Genomic DNA, 13,915 nt, shown 5'->3' with positions numbered 1-13,915 from the left:
GGGGCCGGGGCCGGGGCCAGGGCCTGGGCCAGGGCCTGGGCCAGCAAATATCAATTACAACCACAATTATCGGGACAAAGGAGCGCAGACTCGAAGTAGGAAGTACCAAGTGTTCCACTTTGTATTCGCATTTAATTGAATTACAATTTCATAAAAATCCCCAAGTGAGGTCTCGTTGGACTGAAATGGATTGTCAGATACGAGAACTTGGGTGCAGGATATGGAATAGAAATGGAAATTTAAGATGCTGCGCCTGCGCAGAGGCGAAAGATCTTGGAGTTGGAGTTGGAATTGGCATCGGTTTCGGCATGGGTATCGAATATTGAGAGAAAGAAGAATGCTTACAACTTTTTAACACATTGCACAATGGGAACAATGGCACACACAAATACACACACACAATGAGAGAGAAGTTCTTTGTGGGCACTCGCGTGTTCATTGTGATTCGAATGATGGAAATGCGCACATAATGCCCACAAAATGAAGTTATGTGTAAAGTATACATATACAATACACAAGTTTATATTATATGTTCAAGTGATTTGCGTCGGGGTCTCCATTGTGAGCCAGGGTTTCCCTCCACCTCCTTCGGAGCGCGCAGGCGCAGCCTTCGCATAATGGCCGATGATGATGACGATCATCCGAGAGCCGCCGAGAGAGTGGGTCTCCTCTGAGGCTGCAGAAGCTCCGGGAAGCACACTTAATTCCAGGAAATTTAACCTTTAAATGCCGCATATAAAATACATTAAACTCCGTTTGTGCTCAAGTCGCGGCCACTTCAGATGTGACTCGAAATGCCGGCACATGGAAATACGTTTTATGTAGCCAAATGAGATTCGTTTGATGGGGGATAACTTTTGGATTGAGATGCAGTACAAAGTTCTTTACCTACAAGTACAGGAGCATTAGCCCCATTTGCTTGCTAGATATTAAAGAACAAATTAGCACAAACCTATCCCCTAAATTGCACCCTCCATCTGCACAAATTTCAGAACTGTCACAATTCCCATTCATCAATAAATATAAGATAAATTTCAATTTTCAATGATACCTCCACATCCCCCCCCATTCTGGGACTACACAATAAACGGGCGGTCGACGAGCGCACTCCAACATAATTCAAAATGCCAGTAAAACATATTTTCCCCGCTCAATGGCAGCGGCATTTGTGCAAAAGTATTTCAAGCGAAAAATCACACTTTGACATTGTCTGCTGGCATTGGGAGTGGAAGAACGCACGGATGGGGATCCTTGGAATTGGGGTGGCTGGGTTCTCGGTCGGACGTCGACAGCAGCCTGGCATAATTATTGCCAATAAACGTCGCTTCTCCTACTCCCATACCAGAATTTCCCCTCATTCAGAGTCGTTCCACGGCTAAATACAACGCCCCCTTTATTTTGGACGCGCTGCCACGGGCGCAAAAACACTTTGTAATATTTAGCCATCCAAAGGTGAAGGGGAGACACGGAGATGGAGATGTAGAAGGTATTTCTATCCGGCCTGGGGTCGGTGGCGGGTGTGCGTGTCAAAAGGCAAAGCCTAACAATGATTGGGGGAGGTGGTTGGAGGTGGTTGGAGGTGGTGTCTGCTGGTGGTTGCTTGGGTAGATTGCTGCTGCTGTGGCTGCGGCTGTGGGGCTGGGTCTGGTGCTGGTGCTGGCTGACTGGTGTCTGTGGGTGACATTCCCAAATTTCATTTGCCAACTCATCTCAACCGCAAGCGCCCATCAAATTTCGTCACGGAAAGTGTGTAAATAAGTTCATTACACGAATTTGATTGAGTGCCAGCTCCCCGCCCGCCCCCGCCCCAAATACTCCTGGGTTTTGCGGCCATTCTTAGCCAGGTGTCTGGGCTAAACGAATTGGTAATTAAAACTCTCCAACGAGTCTCGAATGGCAACACAATAATTTAATTCAATTTGCTTGGCCACGCTCAACTGACTTTCCCAAATACAAATCAAATGTTGGCGAGTCCTCGAGCGGACACAAACATTTCAAAAAGCAAATTGGAACCGATGGGTTGAGGATGCGGATGAGGTTTGGAGAATGGGTTTGTGGTGGCCGTGCATTGTGTGCTCCTGCCCGATTGCCAGGGATAACTGTCTGATCCTGGCAAGACAAATGGGGGTGCAAATCGTTTATAGAACTCACTCACTCATCACTGACCCAGACCCGAAAACGCTACCCATCCGAGCTCGAGCCCGATCCCGAGACCGAGCTGTTGCGGATGCATTTAATTTATTATTAGAATTATTTATGACGAATGCCCTGGGAGGGGTGATAAAAAAGCCGTTATTGTTAAGTTTATTAGAGCGGGCCAGGACCAGGGCCAGGGCCAGCCATCCGAAAAAGGGGTGCAGCCCGAACAGGGCAGGACACAGGCCGCACAGTGGTTGTGGCACTGCCTTTCCAGATGGACTTTGAAGCAAGGGTGAGTGGTGCTCAATCAAACGATTTAGATCAATTGGGAGCGACAAATGGTACCAATATTTATATCTATAGCATGGGAATCTACTCTTAAAGAGTATTCTTTTATTTGAGTTGTAAATCAATAAGGAGTCCATAAAACCATCTTTATTCTTTATTTTGAATCTTTAATCATTTGAGAGTTGATACAAAACACTGTTTGACAACTTTCTGTCCATTTCTAGGCACAATTGTACCCCAAATATTCCCACTCCCATCCCACGGTAGCCTTACAAAGTTGCACAGTTTTGACAGACAAACTTTCTGTTTGGAGGGGAAAATACGTACGGACCATGGCCGCAAAAAATGATCAAAAACAGCTAAAACGCATAATTCATGCATCAGCTACATGGCGAGGTCCGTCCCCATCCCAGCGGAAAGAAGGAAGTAGAACTCTTCAAATAAATTGCAGACCAACGAAATAACGAGCCCGGACTGACCAGCAACAAAGGCAACTCAAACAAGGACTTGACGCACACTTGAGGCCACAACAGGATAACAATTTATCAGGCAAACACACACAAAAAGCGGACAAAAAGGATATAGGTATATGTATCCTCGTATTTTTGTAACTTGCAGCGGGTAGAATTTGTTTTCGATTTGTGAAAGTGAAATATGTTTTGGTGACATTAAGCTGACGGAATCGGGATTAGATGCAGCATCCTAGGAGGACAAAGGGAGCTGGGGGATGGGGGGGGATGGGCGTCGCTAGCCGCTTTATGTGCGGCACGTGCTCATCGTTTTTTTCTGAATAAGTAGCGAAATTTTTTAAACATTTGAAAATGTTGTTATCCTTTTCGGCCGGCTCCTCCCCCACCCGCCGCGTCTCTGGCATTGGAGAGTTATTTAAAATTTAATTTGGCATTTGATTCTCTGGTGTTGGCATATGCCAGCATTTGCCTGCAAAGGATTAGCGACATCTCACCCCACCAGGAGCAGCAGGATCTCTGCAGGAGAAGTTCGTCCACCAGCCGGCACGAAATGAACTGGGAAATAACTTTCATTTCGGCTACAAACACTCAACTCAAGGCACTGGCACTGGCAATGGGATACGAGAAGCGACAAGACATATTTATGCAAATTTTTCTCATTACGCCGGGGCACTTGTTGTTGCTGTTTGCAAAGTTATTTTCCAGGCGAATTTAATTAAATTAAATTAAATATTCAGCACATGGCCCCACGGCCCAAGGAGAACTTCTGCACTTGCCCCTTTTCCAGCACCTAGTATCTCCGCGCTTCACTTGGCTAAATGTCAATTAATATACGTTTTATGCGTAATAACAATCTAGCGACAAATTTGGCAGTTTGAACACGTAAGACGAGGTGTTTCGGGCACGACAAGCAATTAATTCCGGGGATAATCGAGAGATCATATACTTGACAGTCGGAATGATTAATCTCCATTTAAATATGGGCATTTTGTAGGGGAGAATCGGAAAGAGAACGCTGGGAATGGCGTAATCATTATACGAAATTGTAGCCTTTAAAGATAATTTCGGGTAGATTATTTCACCTTCTCCCAAAGGATAATGTGGAAACGAATTACAGTTGCATTACAGCGAATTCAGCTTCCATCTTTGAAGTCGAATCATTAACAGTGCCAAGGAGCTTTAACCTTCCACTCTCTGCGGTAAACTGCGATTAGAGCACCTACCACGAGTACCAGCTGCTCCAGACCCTGCCGCACAAAGCACTCGCGGTGCAAGGCCAGCATTTATTTGTGGCATTTGTTCAAAGGAATTGTTTGGCTTTGGTACATCTTTTAAATACAATTTATAAAGCACGCGCCGCTGCCCACCAAACACCAAACGAGGAACAGAGATGGAAAGTGTGTGTGTGCTGGGGCGAGGGAGTGGCGGAGCGAGAGGGAGGGCGTGTACAATGGGCCAGATAAGAAGTCGGCCATTTTGTTATGCGCCGCGCACAAAGAAAGCAGCAATAAGGGGCAAGTCAAGAGCCGCAGGAGGGGCTGCTCTGAGCAAGGGGTGGGGGGGCGGTGGCGCCTCTGGCACTCGCTTTTAGTGCGAAAATAATTGTAAACTCTGCAAATGCAAAGGAAAGGTTTTCAGTGTTCTTTCCCTTTGCCAGGGCCCACACAAAGGTAACACAATGGCGGCAAGCGGCAAGCGGCAGCTCCCACAGTCAGTCCTTCGGAGCAGAAGGAAAACTCTGCAAAATACAAAAACTGACGCCTTTGTGCGGGATTCGGCTGCTTGCGCAATCCTGAAGCTGTCTCTCTGTGTGTGGCAAATTGCAATTTAATTGCAGTTAAATTGCTTGCAATTTCCCCCAAAAAAAGAAAGAAAAAAGAAAGTACCCAAGAAAAACGAAATCAGCAAAGAAAACAAGCAAATAAAAATGTTTGCAGGGGGGAAAACCAGAGCTCAAGTGCCCGAGATGATGCGTTCGCAGGCGATCCAGTCAAGTGGAAGAAAGGTACGACCTGGCCGAGACGGGCAGACCAAATGTATCTAAAGGATGTGCTCGACTATCTGTGTGGGAAGGCTGTTGCACTTGAGTCTCCCCCGTCATTATTTGTTTGCCATTTGAACCGAGGATGTATGGACATGTGGAAAAATGTGTCCCCGCAGCGTTTATTTTGATTTTCTGGCAGAATAAACGCAAATAAACAAATTGGATATCAAAAGTGATAGCCTCCAGTGAGAGGGGCGACGAAGATCCTTTCCCAGGCAAGCCGTATTGTTGTCAGCCATGAGTTATGATCCGCAGATAAGTATCTATTAGTGGAGTAAGTACGCTAATTGCAGCGTACCGTGTTCTCTGTACCGCATTTGTAACCCCTTCGAAGTCTTCGAGCTGAATGGCCCCTGACGTGCCTGCAGGCAACAGATTTATGGGCCTGGCTGCATCACCTTGGTTATTTAATTTGGTTATTGTATTCATTGACACAAAAGCCAAAGCCAGACCAGCCAAAGCCAGCCAGCCAGCCGCCTGCTGTGTGTTTTTTGGTGCCTTGCCAACTGCCAGCAGCAAAAACAAAACATGCCCCATTCCCCCAGGTGCACCCATACCCAGAAACCGCACCAAACCACACCACACCGAATCCTTGTCTAAGCCTGGCCTGGTAGTTGGGTTTATGAATAAAATTACACAGAACTTCCAGGTCAGGCAGGAGCGATAGATGGATAGATAGAGAGAGAGAGAGAGCTGTGCACATATCAACGCCAACAAAGGATAATAAGCGTATCCACTTAATGGTTGCCAAGGTGTGGAGGTGGATGTGGAACTAGAAATCGGATTGGGATGGGAGCAGGCAGCAGGCACCAGGCAGGCAGTCAGGATTATTACGAAATTGCCAGTGCCAAACACGCGGTCAAATGCCAGCAAACAATGGAAGGATGGAAAGGAGGTGAGTACGTGTGTACGTATGTTTGTGTGTGTGTGTGTGCCAAAAATCCCTTGGCCGTAATCAAGCGAAAGATAGCACAATGACTATCTACAATATATATCTACAACAATGGAGCCCAGAACCGGAGCCCAGGCGGAGTGGAAGCGAGTGCAATGCTGGCGATTGTCAGCTGGCGAACAAAAGGATTTTATAGCACCCATCCACCCACAAACTCACACCCACACACCCACACAAGCACACACGCACAGGTTAATGAGTAGCAATGAGTTCTGCACAGGGTGGAGGCGGCTGGCAGGAGCTCTTGGAGGCCGGGGGCGTGGCGTGGCGGACACGAAAAACAGATAAAACAGTAACAAGACGCAGTCAGCCGCCCCCTCCGATTGACTGTGGAAGTTTGTCGAGAAAAGCCAAGGATCTGGGCGAAAGGGTTGCTCGAGAAGTGCTCGAAAGGAATTGGCATTTGGTGACGAAAGGTCCCAGCAAATCCCCCTGTGAAACAATCAAAGACTGAGTAAAGGCTGGTAAAAACCCTCACATAAAGAGAGGAGACAAAGTATTCTTTTTGGAAAGAATTCCCCTAAAAATAAACATATTTTCCTGAAATACCAATAAGCTTCTGCAAGAAAGCTCTAATCTAAATACAATGATTATTTTCCCCTTTAATCTCTTATCGAACACACACGTAAATTACATTGTTAACCCTCGGAGTGGGTAAAATATCAATAAGTTGCAGACAAATTGTAGCTATCTCACTCGCCCTTCACTTGTCTCTTGTCCCCCGCCCGGCATTCGCATTCGCATTGCGCATACGCCATGTAGGTCCTTTGAATACTACAATACTATATGTATATCTCTGTACGTCCTCGTAAGTGTCTGTGTCTGTGCTTGTGTGTGTGCTTAGACGAGTGCAATTGTTGCCTTTGATTTGAAATGCAGACATTGTAAGTGGATTGTGATTATGCGGGTCCATTATCGAACTCTGTTCAGATAATAAATGCAATGAAATTATTCTTAAGCCTTTCTTTAATTGGGAATATTTTGCAGCACTGCGTTCCAGTGCCAACTTCTGCTAATTGCTTGCCCGCTAATGACTCCGAGCTTCTGCCTGCCACGCCCTCGACCATGGACCATGGACGATGGACCACGGACCACGGACCGAGATCATTTGCCAACTGCCATTTGCGGCAGTAACTAAGCGCAATTAATTAACAACCCAAGCGATGTCTATGCATAAAAAAGAACAAGAACAAGAGCCAGAACGAAGTGAACGAGGAATAGAAAAAAAGTATACAAAATGTTGGTACTTCATAATGAAGAGAGTCCACCAGAGAGTCCACGCCCACTCTCACGGCAAGTTGGCTAAAGAAAATGCAGCTTAATGCTAAATTAATTCCAATTACCACAGTGCTCCTGCTCCACCCACCGCTGCTGCCACTACTCCTTCCACGACCGCGATAAGAGTGGACAAGTACACTCAATGGCAGGGCATCCCGAGTCCTGATCCTACCCAACTGGTCCGTAATTTAGCCACGCTAATGCGCGGAGTGCGGTCAACAAAAGCCACAGCACGCGCTGACCTCCAGCTCCTGTCCACCTCCACGTCCGCGTCCGCGCCCGTGTCCCCCGTGTCCATCACTCTCTCTCTCTTTCCCTCTCCCCCTCCTCCTCCTCCAGGCATGGCCTTTTGTGCGATGTTTTAACATGAATTTATTTTTATACACAATTTTTTTACTTCTGCTTTTTTTTACCAGCTATCGGCCACTTGTTTGGCTTTGAGATGATTCACTAATTAATAATTAATTAAGTTGGGGAAAAATTGCCGAGTCCCCAGTCCTGCAGGCCCCCGCAGCCCCTCTCAGATATAAAGAATGCCTTTGCATTCGGAATAAACTTTCCAACTTGGAAAGTATTCCAATTTTCTAGCATTTTCCTAGTCCTCTCTCGTGCGCTAAACTTTTGGGGCGGGGGGAGGAAAACTTTTAGGCCACCAACTACAGGGAATGGGGAGAAAAGTTTTGGCACAATGTGTCGCCTACCAAAGGCCACGCCCCTCTGGCAGAGACTCCCCATTTTCGGGACGGAAAAGTTTTTACTGTCGCATTTCTGGCCAGCAGCTGTTCAGCACTAAAATGCAGACCCAAGCCGCGATCCAAGGAAAACTCTCCATATGGCCCATCGTTAGCAGGTCCTTGGACGACCAGCACATAAAAGCAGGCGAAGAATAATGCCCGCCCAGCGGGCTTAAACAAAACGCACGTGTCCTGGGGTCCTTTTCAACATGCGAGCAATATGAAACTGACCTTCCGCCCCGACTCCCACTCCCACTCCCACTCGGACACGGTCCATGTGCAAATTGTAAACTGTAAAATTGAGAGCAATGGAAAAAAAGAAAGAGGAACGGTGCTCAGAAAAGCGCAAGCATTTATATTTAATTGGTGGTTTATGGCCGAGAGAAGTGGCGCTGCTGCTGACCCACGGTAGCCCCGCCTGGCCTTGTGTCTACCCAATTGAGTTTCAAAGTTGCAATTAGAGCAGCCTCAATGAACGTCTGCCCCATGCGGCAGGGTCTGAGGGCCACCTGTGCAGATGGTTGCATACAATGGAAACAGTTTGAGATTGGGGCAGAGAACATAAGCGGGAAACGGGGCCCAAGTGGAGAAACAATGCACATTCAAAAGAAACAAGTCGCAGACCATTAAACCCCAAAAGCATATGAAAAGGGGATGGAACGTTCAAGAGTAAACTGTACTAAAAAAAGGACCATAGAGGGAGGAGGCAGGGTGGAATGTGGGAAGAATGTAAGTGTAGGTAGAGTGCTGTATGTATGCTAAAATTTAGAGAGTAATGCATCAATTATGGACGAGTATTCCGTATGAATAGTTCATAGAAATAAGTGAGAACTAAGCACGGAAGTGGAAAGGTGTAATATTATAAGTATTCACAAATATATTTCCAAATATTTGAATTGTTTTACAATCGGAAATCGATCAAGCTCACACATTTATTTGCCCCACATAAAACATTTGACGAAAACATACGATTCGATTCCTGTAGATATTGCTGCTCAAATTCTATTCTATTCCATTCTTTCATTTGATTTCACTTCGTTTCGAGTCATTCATCGGATTTCTTCTCTTCTCTTTTTTTTTTTCTTCAGTTTTTGCTGGAAACTCTTTGAAACTAAGTACTTAATGCTGCACGGAAAACTAACCCCGGCGGGGGCAAAGGTAAATGGAAATGAAAACCCAAATTGAATTCGCCCTGCCTTTGACTATTCGACACTCGTGAAATGCATCCGCCCATTTGCAAGCTCAAACCCGATCCCGTCCCGGGCTTGGTTTGGGCCAAATGTGCCAAGTGCTCATGGATGGGGACTGCCGTTCAATGACGATACCGACGATACCGATGATGATGACTTCTTTACACGACATTTAATTGAGAAATAATTGAATAGGTCGTGTGAAGTGTTTGTTTGGCGTTTGCCTGGCTGGCTGGCTGGCTGGCTGGCTGGATGGCTGGTGGGGAAAGCCGCAGGTCTGGGCTCTGGGCTATAAGGCCTGAGCCGTCGCAGTGAAATTAGCTTTGTCAAACGGGGCTGACATGTGCACGGGTTGAGTGGCGCGGAAAAGTCTATTGCAGCGTGAAAAAGCCCCCCCATCGAGTTGTTAATGAAGTAGTCACAGTCGAGTCGGCGGAGAAAGTCCAAGGGCCCAAGACCGCTCAAAGGATGGGAGCAGCGGAAAACAGCGGATAAAAAAACACATCCATAAAGAGCAGTTCACGTGTGATTGGAATGTTTAATAAAGGTCCTGAAATCAGGTTGAGGGTGGGCAGACCTTTGGAAATTAACGCCTGATTCAATGAGCCGCGCACTTATAATTGCAGTTGCAGTTGCAGTTGCAGTTTAAACGATGCCATTATTGTCGGAAGTGAGAGATACGGGAGATTGGGAAATGTATGAAGGTGTATCTGGAGTTTTGCTAGCGATATCCATGGGATATATTGATGGTTCCAAAGAAACAAACAGAGATCTAATGTCTTTAGGCATTTCAATGTCTCATCACTCAATTTATCCAGACGTTACGTTCCAGGATAATGGGTCTATGATGATCTTGAACCCGCTTCAAAGTAGGTACACGAGTACCCAATAACCTGGGTCTCTGAGAATGAAACTTACTGCTTGCCACCTGTTTAATCGAGACATCAGAGCACTTTATCTGCCCGAGAGGGGGGCTGGAGCATTACATCAGTTCATCTACGAATTGTACGACACACAATTAGATTCGCAGCCGGCAGTTTTATTTTCCATGAATTCTAGGTTAATGTCAATGCCGCATCATGAATCGGCGGCACTTCTAGAACTGGTTTCAGCCCAGAGAACATTTCTATAAAAGAGACAAGTGGCTTCGAGCTTGCTCCAATCCCGAATCGTAGACAGCCGAATACAGCAGCTGGAGCTGCCTCCTACTTCTCGCCGTGCCATCGACAAGGGCGGCTTCGGACTGGCAGCTGCCAAGCCCCGAGCAGGTGTATAAAGATCTGGACAGTTGTCGCCTTCAGTCGCTTTCGGATGGACAGGATGCGGAGACCTTGAGATGTCTTGTGGAGAAGCTCGGCCTGTGGTCGGACGAGAGTGGCTACAATTCCAAGCGGATAGCAAAGATCTTTGCAGGCCACAACCAAATGGAGGAACTCCAGCTCGTGGTTGGCTACTGCAACAGGAGAGAGCAGCGCCTAAATCAACCTAATGAATGGGCCTACCAGGCCTACAAGTGTGCCACCTCCGGAAGATTTGGTCATTGGGTCAAGGATTACATGAAGCAAAAAAAAAGATAAATAAAATATATATAATAAGCTATAAATAATAATAAGATTCAAAAACCTATATTTTTATTGAACTTTTGACAAATGATCAGGAATGTTCTGGTCCAGAGGATGTTCCGAACGTGAACCCTAGGCTTGGACGCTGTGCTGGACCAAATTCAGATTGGCGTTCATGAAGCACATGCCGGAGTGGTAGGCCTTGGCGCAGGAGTTGTGTTCCTTCGAATGGGTCTCGGCGCACTGGGCAATCTTCTGGTGAGTCTCGTCAGAATGATCAACGGAAGAACCGGGACCAGAGAGCTGAACATGCACTTTGTGCACATCGAAACCATGCTCTTCATCGTAGAATCCGAACTTCTCAAAGACGCAGGCCAGATAGCAGTGCGTAACCGCATCATCAGGGTACTCCCACTTCTTGTATTTGGCCACGAGCTCGGCTGGAGCATGTACCTTCTCCGCGCAGGCATTGCGATAGGATACCAGATCGTCATGGCTCTTCACCACATAGGAGGAGGCGCCATCGGCGTGGTGATGGTGCTCGTGGTGGTCGGCGGAGGCCAAAACAAGAGCCAGACTCAGGAGGAGAATGAGAACCTTCATAGTGATGTCTTTGCGGGAATGCAACTGCAACTGCACTTTTTGCTGCGCTCAGCATTTGTATTTATAGCAATTGGATTCTTGTGTCGCTAAGCGTGTCATTGACTGCTCTATTGATTACCTTATCAAAGGCCAGAGGGCACCAACCAAATAAAGAAGTTTTCACAGATGTCCACATGTCTGGTGTGCATCTGGCTCTTATCGCCAATGAGGTGATCACCGCGATCGAGGTACAAAAGTCGTCAGTGGTGCCTCTATAGGGCGCCATCTGAAACGCATTCGTTTCATAGCAGTTGGCTTTTCACAGTGAGTACAACTTGTACATAGATGGCGTCACTGAGCAATCAGCACGTGCATACATCTTTTCGGTATTTTCCGGTATTTTTAAGTGTCAAAATTACATGAAAGTGTCAAAATTACATGGGACTTTTTTGGGATTTTCTCTGGGATTTTTCCTCGTCACAATGTCCCTTACATTCCATCCTCATTTACGTTTTCTTACGTCTTATGTTGCTGGCAACATTCAATTTGTATGGGCCAGACTCATGTGCCGTGAAATCGAGCAGCACTGTTCCCCAACATGGCGCGGATTGAGCAACATTTTGCATACCCTGGGAAATGGATATTATAGAACTGAGAGAATGTTTGTTATCTAATGCACCAACATAGGCCAAAACTAGTCAGTCTCTGTTTTAAAGGTATTTCAACGACATTTTGAAGGTAGTGTTCTTCTTACAGAAACCAAGAATGCGTATCGGGATCGAGATATATTTACAATACCCTAATCATATGCATTAATATGTCTAAAACATAACAGTCTGAGATAATTTCTATATTAATTACGCAGCTTGGAAAACCAGTTTCTTTATATATATCAACGAAATAGGGTATAGCTGAGCCCAAACTCCGGTTGACGTGACATTTCATACTCACTTACGTTGCCACAGTTTTTTTGTTGACCTTTTTCGCTAAAACCTTTTTTTAATCAAAATCCAAAAAAAAGCAAGTATTAAAAATAAGCCAGTTAAGTAGAAAATTGATTCATCAATCGTATAAAAATATGTGGGCATGGCTAAATGTTCTATATAGCTGGGAATATTCGACGGAATAAAGAATTGAGCAATTGGAATGATACTCGTTTGTTTATGCTACTGTTGTATGAACAAAAGTGCCTTGTGCGTATGCCTATAGTGGCTGCTGTAAGTCCTGATGTCACAGGGCACTCCCCAAAAACAGCCGCTGTTCCACGGCTATTCCGTGCTTTCCACCTTCTTCGCATTTAAAGTTAAAGTCGAGCCACAGAGTCTGCAGCGATGCCGAAACGACCAACGGCAACCTTTGGCGCAGTTTTGGCCCACTACTCCGCCCTGCCCAAAAGACGAATTTCATAGGAAAACAATTGAAAAAGGAAGAAGAAGAACAGACGCCGGACTGGGGGTGGAGGTGGAACAGCTGTTCGTCTGAAAACGGCATCTGGACACCGGCGTCTTCAGGATTCTGGCGTCTGGTGCGATGGAAAGACCGTGGAGAACGTGCGTGAGCCGTGGGGAATGGGGCCTGCTCCACCTCTGCCTGTACCTGTGCCTGCCGCCTTCCTGCTGTTCTCTCGACCGAGTACAGCGACGGGAACGGAACCACGACTACGAGCGATACCCTTCAAGGATGTGCGCGATGCGCACGCCCTGGACGTGTCGGTGGCGGAGAGGCGCATCTACTGGACTGACCAGAAGACCAAGTGCATCTTCCGGGCCTTTCTCAATGGCTCCTATGTGCAGCAGATCGTGGACTCGGGTCTGATTGGGCCGGACGGCATCCGATGGTCCGATGCGGAGGTTCGTCTCATCGAGGTCACCCGCCTAGATGGCAGCAGTCGGCGCGTGCTCTTGTGGAAGGGGGTGGAGGAGCCCCGGTCCCTGTTCCTCGAGCCGCGCCGCGGCTACATGTACTGGACAGAGTCGCCTTCGGACTCCATAAGCAGCGCCACGCGGTTTCCCTGTATCAGGACTACGTGTACTGGAGCGACTGAAACACCGGGGACAGTGACCTGGTGCAACGACACCCATTATTATGCCAATCAAAACACAAAAAAGGGAAAGCGAAAGTACCGCCAAAGCCAAGAAGAAAACACGGCAGGAGAGGTTCCGCCCACAACAGCAGCAGGGGTCTAACAATCTTCAAATTGTTGCAATTGACCCCCAGATCTGCCGGCAGATCTGTGGGTGGGAGACGGAGACCGACCTGACTGACACTTATCACCTCCCTCTGACAGTGAACGTGACTGCAGCCAGTGGCAGCAGCGAATGAAAACAAATAATCATGCCAGGCCAGACAGGGCAGGAGAATGAGAGGAGAGGAGAGCTGCAGGGGGAGACGAGTGTATTAACAATCTGGTTAATAATGGAGTGGTGCGGTGTGGTGTGGGGGGGGGGGGGGGGGGTCTTGGCGGCAGCCACTAAGGCACATAGACAGCAGCAGCAACAATTGTTCTGGGCTTTTGTGGTTAATGAAAGTGAAACTTGGGCCAGTAAGCGTAAGCTCATTTGTCATGGACCTAGAATAGAGACAAGTTGTGACGCCCTCAGTGGAGAGTGTGAAGGTGAAGAGGGAGAGCCGAACAAATTCCTCGGCCCGGTTTCTTCCAGCTGCCATTCTATGTAC

General features: G+C 47.0%; 2 protein-coding genes across 2 annotated transcripts; one reads left to right on the top strand and one right to left on the bottom strand.

The window, feature by feature from the left end:
- The first annotated feature begins 617 nt into the window (after nucleotides 1–617).
- LOC6595128 lies at nucleotides 618–10,685 on the top strand. Its single transcript, XM_002020258.2, has 2 exons — nucleotides 618–659; nucleotides 10,271–10,685. Exons 1-2 carry the CDS (start codon nucleotides 618–620, stop codon nucleotides 10,670–10,672), a joined length of 444 nt encoding a protein of 147 aa, XP_002020294.1. The 3' UTR covers nucleotides 10,673–10,685.
- Nucleotides 10,686–10,687: 2 nt separating this feature from the next.
- LOC6595129 (general odorant-binding protein 99b) lies at nucleotides 10,688–11,281 on the bottom strand. The gene has a single exon (XM_002020259.2). It carries the CDS (start codon nucleotides 11,258–11,260, stop codon nucleotides 10,790–10,792), a length of 471 nt encoding a protein of 156 aa, XP_002020295.1. The 5' UTR covers nucleotides 11,261–11,281; the 3' UTR covers nucleotides 10,688–10,789.
- Nucleotides 11,282–13,915: the final 2,634 nt, after the last annotated feature.

Source organism: Drosophila persimilis, unplaced genomic scaffold (assembly GCF_003286085.1).
Source record: "Drosophila persimilis strain 14011-0111.01,24,50 unplaced genomic scaffold, DperRS2 tig00000000-arrow-pilon, whole genome shotgun sequence".
NCBI classification, from domain to species: Eukaryota; Metazoa; Arthropoda; class Insecta; order Diptera; family Drosophilidae; genus Drosophila; species Drosophila persimilis.
The sequence above is the reverse complement of the archived record's forward strand: the minus strand, read 5'-3'. Positions and strand labels throughout refer to the sequence as shown.

Bases quoted from the DNA above. Each gene is read 5' to 3' on its own strand.
- LOC6595128 (XM_002020258.2), top strand. From the start codon at position 618: ATGGCCGATGATGATGACGATCATCCGAGAGCCGCCGAGAGA. The intron at 660-10,270 runs GTGGGTCTCCTC...CCCGAATCGTAG, and splicing joins ATCCGAGAGCCGCCGAGAGA to ACAGCCGAATACAGCAGCTG.
- LOC6595129 (XM_002020259.2), bottom strand. From the start codon at position 11,260: ATGAAGGTTCTCATTCTCCTCCTGAGTCTGGCTCTTGTTTTGGCCTCC.